The sequence below is a fragment of the Acartia tonsa genome, chromosome 7 (assembly GCF_053477335.1).
Source record: "Acartia tonsa isolate MP-2025a chromosome 7, ASM5347733v1, whole genome shotgun sequence".
Taxonomy (NCBI): domain Eukaryota; kingdom Metazoa; phylum Arthropoda; class Copepoda; order Calanoida; family Acartiidae; genus Acartia; species Acartia tonsa.
This window is the reverse complement of record NC_137266.1, coordinates 32,647,771-32,669,021: the sequence shown is the minus strand read 5'-3', so window position 1 is coordinate 32,669,021 and position 21,251 is coordinate 32,647,771. Positions and strand designations below refer to the sequence as shown.

General features: G+C 29.7%; 1 protein-coding gene across 3 annotated transcripts in view; it reads right to left on the bottom strand.

Annotated features, from left to right (window-relative positions):
- Nucleotides 1-2,379: 2,379 nt before the first annotated feature.
- LOC145323593 (neurexin 1-like) overlaps nucleotides 2,380-21,251 on the bottom strand; it is a 101,984-nt gene continuing 83,112 nt past the window's right edge. Inside the window, exons 34-50 of one of the 3 annotated variants that reach the window (XM_080165974.1) lie at nucleotides 19,614-19,701; nucleotides 19,101-19,165; nucleotides 17,507-17,557; nucleotides 16,953-16,995; nucleotides 15,725-15,807; nucleotides 14,774-14,872; nucleotides 14,427-14,527; nucleotides 14,027-14,097; nucleotides 13,204-13,295; nucleotides 12,612-12,715; nucleotides 11,866-11,933; nucleotides 11,300-11,356; nucleotides 8,220-8,414; nucleotides 4,495-4,578; nucleotides 4,187-4,317; nucleotides 3,756-3,926; nucleotides 2,380-3,457 (exon numbers count right to left, since the gene is read on the bottom strand). In XM_080165974.1, coding sequence (XP_080022100.1) covers nucleotides 3,242-3,457; nucleotides 3,756-3,926; nucleotides 4,187-4,317; nucleotides 4,495-4,578; nucleotides 8,220-8,414; nucleotides 11,300-11,356; nucleotides 11,866-11,933; nucleotides 12,612-12,715; nucleotides 13,204-13,295; nucleotides 14,027-14,097; nucleotides 14,427-14,527; nucleotides 14,774-14,872; nucleotides 15,725-15,807; nucleotides 16,953-16,995; nucleotides 17,507-17,557; nucleotides 19,101-19,165; nucleotides 19,614-19,701 — 1,719 coding nt within the window. In that variant the 3' untranslated portion in view covers nucleotides 2,380-3,241. Of the gene's footprint in view, nucleotides 3,458-3,755; nucleotides 3,927-4,186; nucleotides 4,318-4,494; nucleotides 4,579-6,885; nucleotides 6,987-8,219; nucleotides 8,415-11,299; nucleotides 11,357-11,865; nucleotides 11,934-12,611; nucleotides 12,716-13,203; nucleotides 13,296-14,026; nucleotides 14,098-14,426; nucleotides 14,528-14,773; nucleotides 14,873-15,724; nucleotides 15,808-16,952; nucleotides 16,996-17,506; nucleotides 17,558-19,100; nucleotides 19,166-19,613; nucleotides 19,702-21,251 lie in introns of those variants that run through there. The other 2 variants (XM_080165975.1, XM_080165976.1) reach the window with 2 other exon arrangements.

Sequence of the window (21,251 nt, the reverse complement as noted above, 5' to 3'; positions counted from 1 at the left end):
TTTTCAATGTATATCCAATTTGCCTTAATCTTTCATTTCTAATGTAAAACAGGAATAGTTTTGAGGGTTTAAAATCTAAAAATCTTGATTCAACTTAGGAGAAGTGTGTTGGATACAAAATATATAATCAATTAATCAAACTCTGATGACATTTAGCTTAATTAGGAAAGTATGGCGATTATGTTCAGGCAAGATATGAGATAATACAAGAATAACAGTATTCATAATACCACAAAATAAGTTGAAGAATACCATTTTCCAGAAATAAATTTATATAAGATCTTTATAAACTAATTCTTACTTTTAAATAAGTTTATTTTAAATGTAATTTTACTACTTTTTGCCGACTGTGAAAGACTATATTACAAACAACAAAAAAGAAAGAAAATAATGTTTATGTACACTGTACAAATCTATCATAAGATTTATTCAAATCAAAGTTTTGATAAAAGAATGGGATAATAATGAAAATCAAAGAATTGGTATCTATATGTTATAATATTTAAGTATAATCATACCATACACTACCATACAAATCACAGCAGAATTACAAAATTTATACACCTAAAAAAATTATACATGCTACATATTTTACAGGCATTGATTCGTAAACTTTAATCCTTATCTTAAAAGAATATTTGTATTTAGTTTTTTACAAGTTGGGGATCTGAACTGAACTTTTTCTTGAAATATTCGATGATAACAAAACGAGATCACCAAGGTTGTTTAAGTTACAAGGTAACGCAAAGTCTGTTATGAAAATTTTGCAATGTTATAAAACGACTAAAGCTAGATTTTCAAGATTAAAAATATGTCAGATAAGGGTTTGGTCCATTTAAATTGCGCTATGATTGTTAATTGTGCAAGGGTGTTTCACTAAAAAAAGTACCTTCACTTAACCCTTACAGATCGGGGGGGGGGTCATATTGACCCCCCCCTCTAGTTTTTTCAATGTCATTTTTTTTGTAGGTAAGATGGAGAGCTGTGACTTCATGACTTTTTAAGTTTAGTAACTATGCGTCGGCAAGAGTTGATTTTATTAAGATATCTGGTCTGTGTCGGTCGTGGTGTCCGGTCAAAGTCGGTTGGGTAGCACCAAAATTTTAAAAAAATTCTAAATAAATCTTAATTTCTACATTATGACTTTTGTGTATAAGGTAGAAACCTAAAATTTTTTTGGTGAATACTGAGATATCAATGACCTTATGAGAAAAGTGGTGTTATGACCGTTTGACCGACTTTATGACCGATTTTTGTCCGGCTTTTACTACAGACATATATCATGAATATCGTGGCTTCTATTACAGCTAGAGACCTAAAATTTTTTTTGGTAAATTCTTGAGCAACAATAAACAGATAAAAATATTAATTGGCGCCGCCAACCGCCGTTTTACCGCCGTAACCGCCGAAAATGGCGGTTTCCGTTATTTGCCGTTTTTCGGCGATGATCAGAAAAAGTAATTTTTTTGTTATGAAAAATAAAAGTTCGTCCTAAAATTTGGTCATCCTAGCTGCAAAATTGGCCGCTCTAGAGCTGTTTTAAAATTTGGCGGCTGGCCGCTAAAAAGCGGCTAAGGAGCGGCCTGGCCGCTATGACTAGAAAAAGTAATTTTCTCTAAAAATACACATGAACCACCAGAAAAAAATTTTACGTCTTTATCTGTAACAGAAGCCGAGATAGAGGGGGGGGGTCAATATGACCCCCCCCCCGATCTATTAAGGTGGGAATTGGGGCCCGATCTGTAAGGGTTAAGTAATTAATGCTAAAGGATAAATATTGATAGGAAAAGTTTTTTTTGAACAATGAGGCAAACCTTATTACTATGGTATACTTATTACAAATATAAAAGTTGTTTCTTATTTCTAGAATATTTTAATATGTTTTTAAAATAAAACTGTTCAAGTTCATTGATGCTTGATCCTGTTTTTAGATAATTGTTAAACCTCTAACTTTATTTCATTTATAATATTCACATGAAAGGCGACTTTTTCTAGTGAAACACTGTATAAGTTAAATTTACAAAAAATAAGCTGAATAATTAAATGCAAAAGCTATTAAATCTGAGACAACATTGAGAATTGCTTTAATAAGTAGAATTTGTGATTTTCTAATTAAATTTAAATTTTTTATTAAAACAACTTCAGAAATAAAATATCTTTTACTTTTTTCAAACTTTTAAAATCCAAACTAAATGCTAGAGATTCTTTGTTTACTAGAGATTGTTGCATTATTTATATTTAAAACATTTTCAAATATATTTCTATTTTTAATCATCTCAAACAAAATTTTTGGTCTAAACTGTATATTTATAAGGTAATCTTTTGACATTTTTAAAAATCTAATTTTTAACACAAATAAATATCATCTTATTATTCAAATTTTTTATTTCTATTGCATATTTGTATTAATTTCATATTTTTAAAATTATTAAAAAAGAAAAAAAAATACTTTCCTTATTATTGTAAAAACCTTATGGTTAAAATCTTTACATAGTTAGATATCTTTAGAGGTACAAAATTTACATATAATTGCAAAAAATAAGATAGATTATTTATGTTTTTTTTATGATATCTGTAACATTAACTAAATTTAGAATTTTACATTGTTATGAGACATAATTGAAAGCTACAAAATTATGTTATGGTTAATTATAATATAATGAATTGTGAATCTTAGATAAATACTGCAAATGAGGGACATAAAAATTTATTTAAAAGTGTCACAATGTCTAAGAGTAAATCTAATTTTATACATTATATGTATGTAAATTATTTTTAATAGAACGATAAAAACATTTTGCCTGACACATTGTCTCCTCACATAAGCTAAATTTTAGATACACTTATTTAAATGATTAAAAGAATTATTGCGCACGTCAAGTTAAATTACATTTACCCAACTATTCTCCCCCACACAGGCGTAAGAAAGAGTTTCAAGCTCATAGCTCCAAAAGTCACGTTCATCCTTCAATTATACAACCTTGATTTGAATCCATATAGTGTGATCCCCAAAGTTATATTTGACCGCAACATCACAGTACTTAAGAGAGTTTCTCCGAGCTGAGTATGTGATGTAACACTTTACAATTAAAACTTTAGGAATCACATATTTTCATTAACAACTATTACTCTAAATAACAGGTTTGGGTAGGCAGAATTGATAAAATACTATTGCACATCTAACATACAAATATAGTTTGTGTATTTATATAATTATAACTGAGAGAGATGTTTCAGAAGATTACACATACCACTCTCTGACCGGCTTGCCGTAGCTATTGGCCTTCTTAAAAAGCCTAGCTCGGTCCCCAACCAAAGCGTTTGAAATGCTACCATTAAAAATACCAGAATTACTTTTGCCATTAATGAGCGAGGTTGTCCCCGTGTCGTTGGAATATTCATCCTTGTCTGTCACACTTGGGGAACCAAATTGGCCACCATTGGGTTTTGGCATATCCTGAAATTGTAATCAATTGAAAAGATTTAAATAAAACTAAGAATTTTTGTTTGTAAGATATCCAAATCATTTGAAATTATTTTGATACTGAGTTTTGGCAGAATTTTAAAAAATGAATTTATATCCTTATTTAGACTTCTAAGTTTTTTGCTTTCTATTTTTTGGATTGAATCAACTCTAACACTCGTCTAGGTCTATACTCTATATGCCTGATGTTCACTATATGTCACATGATTATGAAAATGACTGAATATCATAACTGTACAATATTTAATAAATAGATTTCCACAAAAAATACCTGTAACTGTTTAATATTATCCAGCTCAACGCCAGTGCGCACTTTGAGAACAATGATAACAATGAGAATCATGGCAATGAAAGAGCCCAAGATGATCCCAATCACAAGAGACATAGTGCTTGACATTCCACGATGGTCTTTGCGCGGATTTTGGGCGGGGGCTTTGGTCACCTTAAAAAAAGCAAATTACTTTTAGATTGTGGTACGATCAGTTTCTACAGTCTGCTAAGTCTTTCTGATCTATATATATAACTGTTGGTCTAAATGTCATCAATATGTAAATCTGTTTATATACCTCACTGTCTGTCCATATGTACATCTGTTTTCCATCTGTCTGTAAAATGCATATCTGTCTGTATATTTGGCTATCTGTATATCTGTCTGTCCAACTGTCCATCTATAAGTCTATATTATCTATCTATCTAACAAACCTCATGGCACTCAACATTATGCTTATCATCATAACACTTTTCACTTGGTTGTGTGGTATCTTCATGGGGGATGGGGAAAACGCTCCAGACAGGTTTCTCAGACGTGCGCTCAATGTAAAATGGAGTTGTTTCTGAAAAAATAGTCAAGTTGATTTAGCATCGACTTTATGCGCCCCTACCTTCAAAAATATATGAGGCAAAGTAAATTTGCATTTGATAATTCTTGTAAATATTTCCTTTACTACATATTATCCCTCAGTCTGTATATCATAAATCATAATGTGTACCCGAATTAAAAGGAAGCTTACCTGTAAAATAATTTGGCTCGGAAGAATATAACTGAGTGGATGGTGTGACCGTTGCGGAGACAGAAATATAATCTCGCGGAGAACCTAAAAAGTATCATTAAATTATTATTTTCAAGGGCCAAAAAGTTAACAATTTTAATTCATTCTCTTTTTATGAAGGCCAAATATTTACAAATACTTAAACTGAGGCGCCAAAGAATTTTCCGATCTTTTTAAAACTCTCTCCAATGTTAGTTTGTTAATTTTATTTTAACCTTCCTACCAATTCAAAATTTTCAAAAGTATATGGTTAAAACATTGTATCAGAACTTCTAAATATATATTCCAATTAAATATTAAAAGAAACACTATACAAATACTAGACTCATTCCTTTTATTGACCATGAACAGTGAACACTTAATAGAAATGCGGCTTTTCTATAATTATAATAAAGCGGTTTCAGTATAAAACTTAAATCTATATAATTTCCATGGAAATTTTCCTTAGCTTCGCTTTTTTGATACTATCGTCCATACATAAAAAGTGAACTTTGTGTTTTTTTTATTAAAACTTAAGTTGAAAATTTTTCTAATATCCATTCTATCTGAACTATACTAATTTTCTAAAGTGCATAATTGTCTAATGAAATAATTATCATGCTATTCAAGGAAAGGTATTGGTACTTTGAAAAATAATTTGTAGACATTTATGGTAATGTTAGAGAGCTGTACAGCCACCAACCGGCCATCATGAAATCGAAGATTATTAAAAAGCCAGAGGCCCCACCAAGGTCACTAAGTATGGCATTGTCTCATTAACAATGTTTGGATCACGGGTTTCGACGTATTTTCATAATAGCTTTTCTTCTATTTCTCCTATTGCGGGCCAATTTCCTAATCCTGCGGAGCAATTATTAACATATACCTAACTTTAAATAACCTATCAAAAGCTAACGTGAAAATACGTCGCTGCTTAAGTAAATTAAATGAACCCCGAACTCAGCAACAGATTAAATATTCTTAGATAGATTTTGTTTTTTACACTTTACTCCTCTTGAAATCATTATAATTTTGTTCAACAAATTATTTTTCAGCATACAAATTTCTTTCCTTGAAGCTAATTTATTAAAAGCAATTGAAAAGGGAATTTGAATTTTTGTTAAAAAAAGTTTTTGTAATGAATTTTAAACCAAAGTATTTTAAAATATATTTTTGGAAGCAGGACCTGTCATGTTGTTAAATCTGAATAGATTCAACTTAAAACAAATCTAAATAAATGAATTTTTCGAGCTTATTGCATTCAAAATGAACTGAATAAAAAATGTATATTTTTATTGAAAATTTATGTGTAAAATTGCCATGGTATGAAAACCAAAAAACTCAAAATCCTAAAACTAAAATCAAAACCTTTAAACATTTTTTGCATTTGACGAGGCGATGATTTCTGTATTCGTATAAATATGGTAATTGGAGTAATACTACCAATCAAAGCAGGTATATCTCAAAGTTATAGAAAATTTTGAACTAATCATTTAAAATTTTCTCCAACAATTATCCTGTGGATTTTTTCAAGTACCAGTCTTCTAAAGATCAATATCTTTTTTTTTATAATTTATCTACTTTCAAAACACAATCAGAAAACATGTTTCTTATTGATTAGACTTATCTTGTATTCAAACACAGTGTGTTCTCGGACATATTATAATTTGGCCTAAGTAAACACGCTTTTTAACCCTTTAGTTTTCTTTTTAACCTTATTCAAGCTCTAAAGATTAATTAATAAGCTATAAAAATTAGAAAGAATTTTAATGAATATAATAGATTTGAAATCTGCATAAAATTTTAAGGATTTTTTTTTATAAAATTCGTTTTTTGTATAATTCTTTATCTATAAGCGCAAATACAAATTAATTTAAATAATTTTGACATCTGTGATTGGTGGATTGAAAACTATCTGCGCCCCGATTGGAGAAGCTTAAGTGACGTACATCATTCAACCAATTAGAGCGCAGGTAGTTTCCAATCCACCTATTCTATTGGTCAAAATTTATTAACTTTAATTGGATTTGCGCTTTTTAATAATGAATTATATAAAAAACGAATTTTATAAAAAATCCTTAAAATTTTATGCAGATTTCAAATCTATTATATTCATTAAAATTCTTTCCAATTTTTATAGCTTATTAATTAATTTGTTAAAAACAAGGACAATATAATGTACAGTAAGTTTATGGGGGTGGAACTAGGAAAACAAAACAGAGCAATCAAATTTTACAACATTTATCAAACAATTTCAGGGGTTTTAAATAAAAATATTTAATTTAAACAACAACTTTTTAAAAACTCTAATTTATATGTAAATAATAATATTAACTACTGAATACTATTAATAATAAAAATAATTCTGCTTACTTTGTACTAAGTTTAAATACTGCTAATGTGATGTAAGATTTGAATGTAAATACTGGCAAGGGACAACAGTGTAGACCAGCCACTCATCCCTACAGCAGCGTCTAGGTAAAAATTAGGTTTTTTTTTCATTTCCTTCCAAATATTACTAATATAGTTGGCAAACAAACAAATAAAATTCATTTATTATTTATAGAAATAATAATACATATAGTGTTACTTACATCACATGAGGACAGTATTTAAATTTATATTTTTTTCTTTTCTAAACTTTATATTTTCTGTTATTTTTGAAACATAAAAAAACTACGGTCCATGCACAGTTAAATATTTCTCTGAATAATTAATTTTTGGAAAGGCATGCTTTGCTTAGGCCTGGCTTGGCAGGGTAGGGAGCTATATCTGGCATGGTCCTGCAGGTGGGCAGTGCTTGCTGGTGCCTGCTACACCTGAGGGGGAGGGTGGAGCCATCATGTGATGAAAATAACCTTATTTTTCACAATTTTTATTTCATTTTTTTTATTTTGAGGCTTTTTTCAGATGTTGTTTTTGCTGTCGCGTTTGTTGTTAAATACTCATAAAAAGAAAAAGGTTAACTAAAAAACAAAGTACTCTTATTTGAAATTAATTTTGTAAAAATCAATTAGAAATAGTGAAGACTTTCTAGCCTGCAAAGTGTATCATCTTAAAAGTCTTCACCATTTTATATTTAATATTTTTATACAAAAAAAACTACAAAAATAATTTAAATAACGCCACAGCAAAAAGACAACATATACCTCTTTTGAAAAAGAAACAAAAATCAAATCAATATGCTGATGTTATAAAGCATGCTTTTCTTTTTTTTGTAAAATATGTATAAATAAATATTAGGCTTTGGTGTGAAAAATAGATATAGGTACATTTCAAATTTAATGCAACTTTTTGTCAATTAATCAAATGTCTAAAAACTAAAATAACAGTATAGTTCTATTTTTCACCACCGAAGTTCTACTGTGAATGCATAAATTAAAGTATATATGCATATTTTAAACTTGTAAACGGGTGACCTATAAAAAATTATTATATCAAAGTAAAGTAAGAAATATTAGACATATTTTTTCAAATTTTTACTGATAAAATGCAATTCATTTTTCAAGATAATATTGAGATTAAAAATAAACAGCATGAAGTTCTGTGCTATATGGCTATATTGTTTTTAAGTTCAGAACACTTCAAAAGCAATAAATGGATGGTTAAAATACTTTTAAATTATAAAGAGTATTTTGATATTAATTATAGAAATGGACTTTTTTATTGGTCACCCTTTAAAGATATATTTTGATAATTTTACTTACTGACATCTCCATAGCGAGCTTCATGATCAGGGGGGCTACTGGCCCCGCCTCCCCTTCCCACACTACTGCCCCCGCCCACAGTTCCGCCAGAGTCCCCACTACCAAAATCACAAATGTCTTCATCGTCTGTGCAGGGCATAAAGCCGCCGTCGTCAAAATGAATGCCGCGCCGGTCAGTTTTGGGTTCCTCCAGACCTAAAGGAGAAAGGCTGACTTGCTTAAAAATTTTTTCCAACATGTTTCAAATATTCTAAAATTAATTTTAGTACACACCAAGGAGAGCTAAAAGTTTAGAACTCAAAGAAACTTTGATCCAAGTCCAAAAAATTTGCCTTTTAATGGAGCTGTCGATAATTTTTGCCTTATATCTTCTTTAAAAGAACATGAAAAAATATTAATAAATACATTTTTTTATTATATCCCCCTTTCTTCCAATTTATACATTACTTGCAAAAAGTTGTGAAAATGCGTTTTATTTTGCAGATAGCTTTATATTAAAATTCATGAAATCTTTGCAACTAGTCTTTAGGGGAAAATTTGTTGAAATGAGTTTTCAGTCTGACACGCAACTATTTAATTAAATATAGATGGATATATTATTGTATTTATTGATACTACTGCAATTATACTACTTTTCAGAAGCAAATCTACTATTTCACTGCTGTGTCCGTCTATTTCTAAGTCGAGCTCCTAAAGGCGTTTTTTAGCTGTGTTAATTTGTTCTTTTTTTCAAACAATGATGTGGCCAAAAAAGTAATGAAGATCCCAACTCCTCATCTTAAATCTTTTTAAAATCTGTACCGGAATTTTGTGTTAATATTTATGCTAATCTGTATCCCTTTCCCTTGTGTTTAAGATTAACCAGGTCATATTTGTCCTTCCAATTTACTTGATTAACCCGATTTAAACATTTTCCAGAATATACCAGAGACAAAGGGATATGACAATAGTTTGAATATATAATTTTTAACAATATATTATAGTTTCCAAAACATTTTTATAGAAAAACTTTGGCATAGTCCATAGAATCGAAGATTGGCCATATCAAACCCCAGCACTTATTTTTAATCTTCTAGCCACCGAGTGGTGCTCTCCCTACCTAACCTAACTTTATATAAACTAAGCATAAAAAGTATGTTATTTTCTCTAATAAAACTTTTTATGAGCTTAACAACATGTATTAATCAGTTTTAAAAATATAAAATGATTCTTGTCCTATTATAACTGTTTTTATTATGAACTAAACACACATATACATATATTCATACATCTCTACTGACACACAAACACAACTCGCCTTAATAAAAGTTTTATAATTTACTTTTGTTAAAAAAATATTTCAGATGAGTCTTTTCTTTAGACTTCAGACTGCTTTTTACACATTTAAATACTATTAATTATTACATTTCATGAAAGGTTAATTAGTTATAAAATATGTTTACTAGTTTTTCCATGTTAATATAAAAATTATCAGGGATCTTAAGGGATAAGACAAAGGCCTATGAATCAATGTACATCCCCATTGATGATAAACAAAATTACCCCTTCTGTAGATTACAATTAGTGTTTGAAACGTTTGGACACTTAACCTGCTGAACCAACCAATCAAAATTTAAGAATGTCCCCAAAGCTAATGAATAAGAAAACATTATTTAAACTTATGGGACTAGTGTAATAAACAGCCAAATGTCCACTCCCTTCCTGGCAAATTATGCAAAAATATTTTTAACTAGATTAACCCTGATATTAAATTAAGGAGAGGTGTGACTACTGTAATATTTAAACACACATGCACATGCACACAAACACATATTTAACTTGAGCTACAAGAGGGGTTTACCAGGGGTTGGGCAAATATGCCATATTTATTTAAGGATTTATCAATTATTTACTTTTCATATTATTAGTTTAAGATTTCAATCCGTTCAACCTATATCAATTTAAATTTACTATATATAGAAATATCATGTAAAAGTATTCTAAGTTGAAATTTAATACTATAAAGGCACTTAAAATATGTCTTTTTCTAACGTGAAATATCAAATAGCTTTATAGATAATTATTTAATGTAAAATATTTTTTTTTATCAATTTGATTCTCATTATATTCTTAGCATAACCTTATAATATGTATTCAGATTTTTTAAATAATAAACTTCAAAGTTTATAAATAAAATGATATAAGACTTATGAAAACTATCTTTTTTATGAACTAATTTAACTTTTCTTTGAATCTTAATATTATTTATTACTTAAGTTTTCTTGCATATTTTATAAGATTATAATATTATTTTTTCATATCTTATTCATAATAAAGAAGCAAAATTTTTTTAATTATCCGTAAAATTCTCTTGATCATAAAATCAAAACCATAAACAAAACTGATAAACACGTCAAATTTGCTTTTAAATATACTGTTTTTATTAGCATATCGCCTCTTGGCTTTTTCTTGTCATGGATCTCATGGGATAAGTCAATGATCGACAAATAGAATTATAGCCCATCAGCTTAAGAACTGAAGATTGGTAAAACCCAAAAAATATTTAATAAATGAACCTAATTTAAGCCAATAAATGAAAAATTCCTCTTAAAACTTTGAGTACCAGTATCATTTTCAGTCCTAAGTAATGATCCTCTCTTTATCATTTTTTTAGGGAGCACTAATTACCAGCTATAAGTCAAATGGAAAATTAAAATAAATCGTTTGGCTTTGTCTTATCCTACTTTTTGTTTATCATGATAACCTTCCTTCTTTAAAAAAAAAAAACCCAAAATTTATCAGAAATAAAATACAGATTTAGTCCCTTTCTTTCGGCTTTGACAGCAAAATCTACAGTTTTCATATCATTAAAATCAGTCCAAACCAATGAAAGTCTTAAGCAACACAGATCCTTGTCTATATTGGGTTCTGGGTCATTTAAATTATTATTATACCAGTTATAATGGTGTTTTATTACCTGTTGTGCAATTAGTCGTTTTAATTGCTAGCCGCCGCTGTTTAAGTTGTAAGTAAAAGGACTTTCTTTATATTTTATCCCTGATTGCAAAAATATATAACATTTTTGAAAATTTTTGTTCTACCTGGATTAGATCCTGATCCTTCACACAGGTCATCATCATCACAATTTGTCCAGGCATCTGCACATACAAAGATAGGTAATAACGTATATCAAAAGATAGCCATGAAAAATTTATATAGACAGGTGGAGAGGCAGATAAAGATTTCCCTAGATTCAAGTTAGGTAAATAGATGGATATAATTTGTTTTAATAAGGTAATATTTAGATGGATGGATAATTATTGTAAAATATTTTTTTTAAAAGAAGCACAATAAATTGATAAATAGTCAGATAGCTAAAAAGTTTATTAAATAGTTAGATAGCAATATAGTCAGCTAAATAATATCAGAGAGGTATGTGGACAATCAGGTAATAAAATAGAAAGGATACAAGGTGTAAATTCATCTAAACGTTTTAATATATATTTTTAATAAAAATATTCTAAGATAACTTAAAAACATAAATTGTTTTATTTTGAAATCATAAGATATCTAGATAGATATTCTGGTAAATGTATAGAAAGCTACTGAGCGATAATTTTTAGAAAGATAGTTAGACAAATAAACAAAAAGTATATTTGGAGTTTACCTGTTACAACTCTTCCTTCTGTGAGAGGAATACTATCCTGCGGACTAAAAGCATAATTCTTTGGAAGCCTAAAATAAAAATAGTTGCAAAAACACTTAGAGTATAGTTATATGTGCTGTAATAAAAGATTTTGTACTTTTTATGAAAAGAAAAATATATTAATACTATTACTACTAATATTCTTTAACAATATACAGTTATAGAATAGAATTGTACTTCGGAGTCTTTAGTATATAGATGTACTATCAATTTAGCATATTGTCATATCCGGAAAATAGTAAAAAGTAGAGATAATATTTATTGATAAACTTGAAGCAAAAGAAAAGGGGCATTTCATACAATAGTTATAATTTGATGACCTGATGATTTAAAACCTAACACTCCATAACTTATATATTTGCCATTTTGTGTTTTGCTAATACTGATGTAATAATATGCAGTTCAGTAAAAATACCCATATTGAATATATCATTTGTATATCTATGACCCAGAAATATCTAGTTTATAATACGATATACAATTGTATATTCTGATCAGAATATATTAACTCGTTAGGTTAGATTGTTTATCCCCAGAAATATTTAGACTTTTGCATGGCATTTGACACATAATTTTCTAGTTGTATAAATATAATAAATCTTAGTTTTGAAATTACTTATTTTTTTTAAACATTAAATTCCCAGAGCTAAATTGTCTCTGTCAAAGTCTTATGTTGATATGACTAATAATAAATGAATGTAACTTACTTTTTCAATAGTTTGAGTGATCCCTTGGTTCTGATACCATCCCGTTTATCAAAAACCATTTGAAGAATGTTTAGTCCGTTGTACATTAGTCCGCTTAGAATACCCTGAATAACAGTTTTAGTTTAGAAATATTGAAGTTCTAAACAAATTTAGGAAATATCCTAATTTTATAATAAATGTCTTGGCAACCGCAAAACTGTAGCCAAACACGTGTTTTTTGTTACCGAAAAAATATTGGACACTTCTTCTAATGGGTCCTGGAAAGGTTTATAACTATTTTGGGAGAGGATATCACCACCCTATCCAGGGAAATCACCCTTAGAAAAAATGCCCGCCCACAAAATCTCTTAAAAAACTTTTAAAACTAAATCTTAAGATGGTATGGGTCGACTCCACCCCCTCCCGTCAAGTGCCGCTAGTAAAAAATACTTGCTGCACCTGATCCCCATTTTAAAATGGGCGACAGCAAAATATGTATACAGGGGTAAAGAAGTTGCATTTTTTAGTAAAGTTATGACACATGAAGTATAGAGTAGATAAAACACAGAAAAGAAAATTATCAATATTTAAAAATGACCAATGCCAGGCTTACCTGAAAATGATGAACATTCTGAGCATTAACACTTGTTGACCTGCCCCCAACTTGAACTATGTTTTGGGAATTGAACACTGTCAGGTGACGACCTGAAATTTTTTAGAAATTGAAGACTACATTTATAGCAGATTTTTTATTTTTAAGTGATCACCCAAAGCATCGTCCACTTGTAATTCTCAAACACCCAAGGATATTAGTTTAAGTAACATCCAACAGACAACCAACCCTTTGATTGCACGATCTTTGTCTGAGAAGTCATAATTGTTCATGGTATTGGTAATGAATTGGTAATAATAACGTTTCTTATGCGTTATTAACTTCTAATTGGTTGGTTCTTTAATTGAGTGTCCTAACGTCTCAACCACTATTTGAAATCTACAGATCGGGTGAATTTGTGTATCATCATTGGGGATGTTCATCAATTTATCGGCCATTGTCTTATCCCCTTAGTTCCCTATTCTAACATATTATCTATTTAATATCAAAATCACATGAACTCATTTCTTAGGAAAGATTACATGAGTCTGACAGTGAGGGAAGCGGAACTAATAATTATGCTAAGCATCTATCATATAAACATATATAAGTTGTTATGTAATGTTACATTTAGACATTAACTTTATAAATTAAATTAAACATTCAACTTTCTTCTTAAAGAACTTCCCAGAATTTAATTAAGTATCCAACTAAGATATATAAATCTTATAAAACAATTTTGTAATTTAAATGATGATAGAACAATATTATATTTTGTAACCCTAAGAATTCTAAATTTTGGATTATGATTTTGTACGAGAAATGTATTATAATTGTTACTTACCGTCTGGAAATTTCTTGATAATTTCATTGTTATCAACTTGTAAAGTAGCATTTGGTCCGATTCTTACAAATCTAAATAAAATGATAGCTCAAAGAAAAGTCATATATTATATAAAAATGGCATGATGTCTCTCTTTCTGTGTGTGACTAAATATCTTTAGGAAACTAAAATTTAAAGTTGAGGTTCGACTCTCCCACTTCCTTACTATAATGGAGATAATATCATAAAAGTATCTCATTTTTCTGTGCTGAAAGATCTCGCTATGATATGGCCATCCATTACAGTGTAGCTTCTAATATGTCATGCAAGGTTTTTGTTTATTTTAGGGGATATTATCTCCAATTACCCTTATAGAATATCCCTCCCCCCCCCCCATCTTATATTTTTACTTTTTATTTACCGTATAAAATGGTATTCTCCATTACTAAGAAAGTTTTTGGTGTCAGCGATTCTAATGCTTTCAGTTCCAAGATTATATTGTGCCTCTAGATATCCACTCACCTATAACATTTTAATATTTTTTGACCCTGTAAATACGTCACTAAAATTAGTTTAATCTAAAAAATAGAGGTAAAAACATAGGGCGAAATTACGAAGAAATGATATAATTCAGAATTTATTATGTTCGCAACTTTATTGTTGCAAGAAATTGATTATTTACAGTTAATTTAAAGAAGTTACTCGCTAATGCAGATGGATGAACAACTTCTAATTATAGAGTAGCTGCTCTACTTAAGGTATACTTACCAGTCTGACTTCCAGAAAATCATTGGATCTCAAGCTATCAATTCTTATGATTGTACAATCTCGCAGTCCAGTTAGGAATATGGCTGTCAGCTGATCTTTCTACAAACACAAACGAAATTTTTAAAATTACACTCCAACTTTCTAATATATATTTTGATTTCTATATTTGAGTTCTTAAAAAGTATTTTAAACCAGGAAATGCAGGTGTACTTATAGCAGTTTGACTTTAGCACGGCGTTTGATAACACGGAAAAGAAAGTGGCGAGAAAGACTAAACTACATTTACATAACTTTTGTGTCACTTTTGAGGAAGACGATTCCTATATGACCTCATATAGAGGGAAAAGAAAAATCGAAGGGGGGAAAGAAAATATCTTAAAAAGAGATGGGAGAAAAGGGAATCGTCTTGCTCAAAAGTGACACAAAAGTTATGTAGTTTAGTCTTTCTCGAAAATGGCCAATGCACAAAATTACACTTAACAGTAGATTAAAATTAAAATTTTATGTAGTACTAGTTTGTACCTACAATCTTTTGATTTTAGTATAATTTACAGTCCCATGTTACATCCCTCTCAAATTTGAGACCAATATTAAAGTCAGTGAACTAATTGAATAATTGTTGGCGGGTTAAAGTCTCGTTCCATTCTAACAAAAAAGCACTTTTGAAACTTATTATGCCTTTCTAAAGCGAAGATTCTCTATTCCCAGGATAATTTCATAAGTGAAGCATCTCTACAATAATGTCGTAGAAATGTAAGCATGTCCTTAAATAATATTCTGACATAGCAAAAAATTTACTTAAAATTTTGTTTAGACTTCAATTCTGCTTATTCAGTTCTGACTCTATACAAGTGCCAATTGTTGTTTGTCATCGTTTCAGATCTTCTCTTTTATGGATGTTGTCATCTTTGTTTAGGATATAATACATTAAATTTGTAAAGAAATTTGTACCTTTGTATCTGGTTGTTTATCAGCGGGAAACTTGTATGTGATGAGTCCTGGGGTTTTTCCATCAAATTCAACAGCATATGATTCTGAATATAGATTTGGTTGTTAAACAACAGCCTTACTCTAGTATTAACCAGAAGATTTGTACGAAAAAGGAATAGGGGAAGATCAAATTATCGACAATTATCTTATCCCTTTAAACTAATTTGTATTATGCAAGGTTGTTCCTTTAAAGTATTTTTTTAAAAATTAGTCATGAATAATAAGATGAATCTGTTTGTTGTTGACCCAGTCTTTTAGCCCAATTGGACAACAAGCAAGGATATACTTTTTTTCATATTAGTAACCTTGGAAAACTGCTTCTGTAATCGATATATATGTTTTCATTACATTTTGGTCCAAAACAAAGTAAATCTCAATTAAATTTACAAATTTTCATGACATTTCAATTTGAATTGACATATAAAAATTACTATGAAAGCAAATTTATAATTCAAGCCTTTTCTAAAGAATAAGATAAGTTTTTATTTAAATATTAACCTTTTCTATGAATCACAATTGAAACAAATGCGAATAATTATTACAATAGACACAAAGAGTTTGGAAGTCGACCCATCCCCCCCTACCCCATATTTAATACTAGCGGCTACGCCCCTAGAGGCCTCTAGGGGCACTTGAGGAGGAGAGAGTCGAATTTAATAATTCAATTTCTTATTTTAGATTTTAAAAGAAAAAGTAAAAAAAATTACGTTTGATGTTTGTTTTTCGTTGAACTCTCGTTCTAAAATTGAGATATTTAAAAAAAATTTAATTTCTCTAGGGAGGGTGGTGGTACACTCCCCAAAAATAGTTATAAACCTTCCCGGGACATATGAGAATCTACCCTGTTAAGGAGAACCCGATCGGTTCAGCGGTTAGCGAGATCCTTCGGTACAAACACACAAACACACAGACACACAGACACACAGACACACAAACATCCTGTTACTTTATTATAAGGATTAGATTTAAAAGAAAAAGTAAAAAATGGTGGGAGGGGTTATTTTTTTATGGGCGATTTTTCATGGGGGAGGGGGGGGGGGGTAGTGCCCTCAAACAAAATAGTTATAAACCTTTCCAGGACCTATGAGAAGCTACATTGTAGAGTAGCGGTTCATCGGTTAGCGAGATCCTTCGATACAAACAGACATATAAAACCCGAATTCTAAAAAAGCGTAGCAGTAAAGCATACCTTGACACCCTTCAGATACTTGTTTACTTGGTACAAGCTGATCCTAAAATTAAATTAAATTTTTTAACTTTACCAGAAATTCTTTGCCAAAAAGAGGCGAGACTTAGTAGTGCGACTTTCAGGACTTTCTGATAAAGGTCGTGCAACAAGTTATTTGTTTTCCCTGTGAATACTCGTCATGATGCTTGCAGATATATTTACTATTTAGAATATCAGTCAACCTGCTAGTCATTCACATATTTAAAGCACACAAAAATTTAAAAGTGCTTTTTAGGAAACCATATAAAATATCCGTTTTGTCGAGTATCTCTTAGAGTCTAGTGACGAAGGCACTAATAAAAAATAATATATTCGTCTATCGTATTTGGATATTTTTTTATGGCGTAATGTAAGCGTAAAGCTTGTTTTGTGCTGTAACTAAAGGAAAGGTGGTAGAAGGAGGGGAAAAAGGTAGTGGGTTGTGGGAAAAGTTTCACTTAGAATTGTTTTTGTCAGAATCCAGGTCCCTTGTCCGTGCATTTAAAATATACATAAAAAGAAGAGTTTAAACATACCTTATTGGGGTCGATTGCCTCGTTGTTGATTTCAATATTGGAAAGACATCCCTAAAATACAATAATAAATGTAAGATTCAAAGTATCATAAGTAACAAAATATCTGATGATTATCATTATTGAAAAATCTTTACATGAGTTTATAGGTTTATAGTGGAAATGGAAGAAGATGTTGGATGTAACTATGATTCGAAACAGCGTAAATTGCCTCAAAAAAAAATGACACCATACAATCAAATGACCAATGATATGCCCGTATCTATTGTAATTGACCAATGGTAAAATTCATACTAGCTATTCATTGGTAATTTTAATGTTTGACGTCATTTTTTGTGGCACTTTACGCTGTTTACTGTGATGCTATCAGATAAATCCTGAATTTTCTATAAGACTGACCCTCTATATTATAAACCTTTATTACTAAGCGACACACTTTTCTATTTTGTTTATATCCTATTTAATATTTCATACAACCATACTTTCTAAACAGAATATATTACAACCTAGGACAGGGTAAGGGATTCTAAATATTAGAAAACCCGAAAACAATGTCTTTACATTTATTATAATCGTTAAAAGCAAAGATTTTTTTATAATAAGCGTTGGTACTTGCGTCGGTCCCTAAACGAATTGCTCTTGACTTAAGCATGTTATAATTGTCCTATATGAAAGTAAGTAAATTGTTATAAAAATCAAAGTAATGTCATATAATCGACATGAATAATAACATAAAATCGATATTACAATATCATTACAAAGGCTATTTGTCTAAAATATATCAAGATGGCCAAATTTTCTCTTGTGGATTGACAATATACTTCTAGATTTGACAAAGAAATGTTAGAGTTTTTCAAGAATAAATATATCTATCATTGCATCTACCATAAAAAATGTTATTCTCAGCATCTAAAATACATAAAAAGCGAGTAACTACGAGGCATGGCTGATAATGAACAATATAAAGCAACAAATATTTGTATTATACATCTTTTTTTTTTTATTAAAATGGGTTGGAATTTTCTATGCCGTTGTATGGCTTTAGGCTATATCAGCCTGGAAAATATCTAACACTGAAGTTTAAAGCACATTTTTTTAATGCAATGCACTGGTCATGGATATAATGTGTTCTAAATAAGATTTATGTTTAATGCACACTTTTAAAAAATATATTAAGATTTAGGATTATTCCAGGAAAAATAAATTAAAAATAACCAAAATAAGGATAATAACATTTAGAACGAATGAGAAAAAAGAAATACACAGGAAAAATCACAAGAAATTTCAAAAGTTTATCTTTGGTATTAGCCATTCATTCTAATTTTGACCATGCATTTATTTGTTTCATGGAATACATATATGCTTATTGGTTATGGGAATTTCCAGATAGAATTTCAGCCAACATATTTCTTTACTATCAACTATTAAATTTATTAATGGACAAAAAAGTTTTTGGAGAATATTTTGGAGACATTTTGGACATCTGTTTAAGTATCAGCCTAGAAAATAAGTTTTTCAATGTACCATTATTGACAATTGTTGAACCCATAATATCCTTGAAACCTCGTGGAACCATAAAAAATTAAATGGAGCATACCTGAAAACCATGTTTGCTGGAGAAAACTGAAGGCATCCTCTCCATTATTGTGCTCTTTAATCCACCTAAATATTTAAATCACTAAATAAAAAATAAATAAATTACTCGATGTCTCCTTCTTTTAATCAGTATTAGAGTGTATTTGTAACGGATGGACTGATATATATGGTTCTCTTTCAAGTTATCATTCTGGGTTCTAAGATCACAAAAAATCTGGAATCATGGAAATAAATTAAAGTATCGGGTTCCGTCGGATTTTCATAGTAGCTTTTGATTGGATATTTTAGGTTTGGTTTGGTAAATGTTAATGATTGCCCCGCAGGATTAGAGCTCACCGCAGGGGCTAGAAATAGGAAAAACGTAATTTTGAAAATACGACGAAACCCGCCACTTCTTTTCTTTTCAAGGCCAAAGTCTTTAAAAATTGTATATAAAAATCAGATAATCACATAGAAACAAGGGTAAGACTAGTGTATCGTCCATTGCCCTACCCTGTATTGCTTGGTTGCTTACCTAGATAGAAAACTCCATCCAGATTGAAGTAGTAATTATCCCCCAGACCTGCACTCGAAACTTTGTGCTGATTGTCAATCACTAACACCTAAAATAAAGAACATATTAAAATCGCGAAACCTCTTAATTTAGGAAAACATTTTGGCTACTAATCTTAAATTTAAAAATAAATCAGCCTAAAACCTGCCTGCCATTTATTAGAAACTTCTCTAAAATGGAGAACTCAATCAGTTTAGTGGTTACCTATATCTTAACGGACAAACAAAAAACTTTGCTTCTTTCTATAATAGGATAAGTTACAATAAAAGTATTAAATACTCTAGATATGCTACTTTATCTATGTCTTTGCTGATTAAACCACTTCATAACCATTAGCTAATTTAAAAATAAAAACTCATAACAAAAATTAGAAATGATTAAATCTAGTAGTGTGTCATAAGGTTTACTGTTCTTTATCAATTTTCCATTTTTAAAACAAACATATCTTGCTATTCGCTCTAAAACTATTTTTCATGAAATGTTTTGTTTGAATTTGTGTATAAAAGAATGTTTTGCTGTTGTTTTTAGAACACAAAGATAGATAAAATATATATTTCAACCATGAAAGTTACAAAGATGACAACATTCATAAGTTGTTAAGCTTAAAGATGATGGGTTGACAAACGTATAAATTGAGCTAAAAAGCTAGTGTTCATTATAAAAAGAAAAAGATAGATATAGAATATTCTAAAAGTCATTGATACAGGTAATATTCACATAAAAATCAGTTATTTATTGTAATTAGCAGACGATAAAATTACATTTCTACAATAGCGTTACGGACGGACAGCCAATGTGAATCATAGAGTAGCTTCATTGTTTAAGAGATATGAAAAGAGGTTATAATAACAATGGAAATATATGTTTTATTTATTTTATTGTTTTACTTTGATCTTTTAAACGTATATTTTAAACTTAAAAGGCAGTCATGAAAATAAGTATACAAAACAAAAACAATCATGTGCATAGCTAGCGCAAAAAGAATATTAAAGATAAATATATATAATATTAGGCGTTGCTACAAAAGACCAACTATACAAAAGACCAACACCTACAAAAGACCAACTCTACAAAAAACCAACACCTACAAAAGACCAACTCTACAAAATACCAACTCCTACAAAAGACCAACACCTACAAAAGACCAACACCTACGCAAGGTCTACCCATACAAAATATCAATTGATACAACTTTATTGTTATATAAACATCAAATTTTTAATAAAGCAATACATTATCAATTTATGAACTCACTAATATTAGGCTAAACTTACTGAAAGTCAGGCCTAGCTATTCTAACAATCAATTGTACAAAAATCACGAAACCTTTGGAAGTAAGGAAGGAGTATATCTTGTTTTTTTTTCATGTAATTGAAGAGGGGTGGGTAAGAAGGGGAGAAAAAGGAGAGGGGGTTGTGGGGAAATTTTCCTTTAGAATTGTTTGTCAGAATCACATTCCCTTTTCCTTGACTAAAACCTAAAATTATTTTTTTTTCTTCAAATTCTGATAACCAATCCCTTAACAAGAAAATTACAGGTATTCTTCTTTGCTTTTTGACTTACAAAAAAAAAATATTATAATAGTAAATACATAAAATG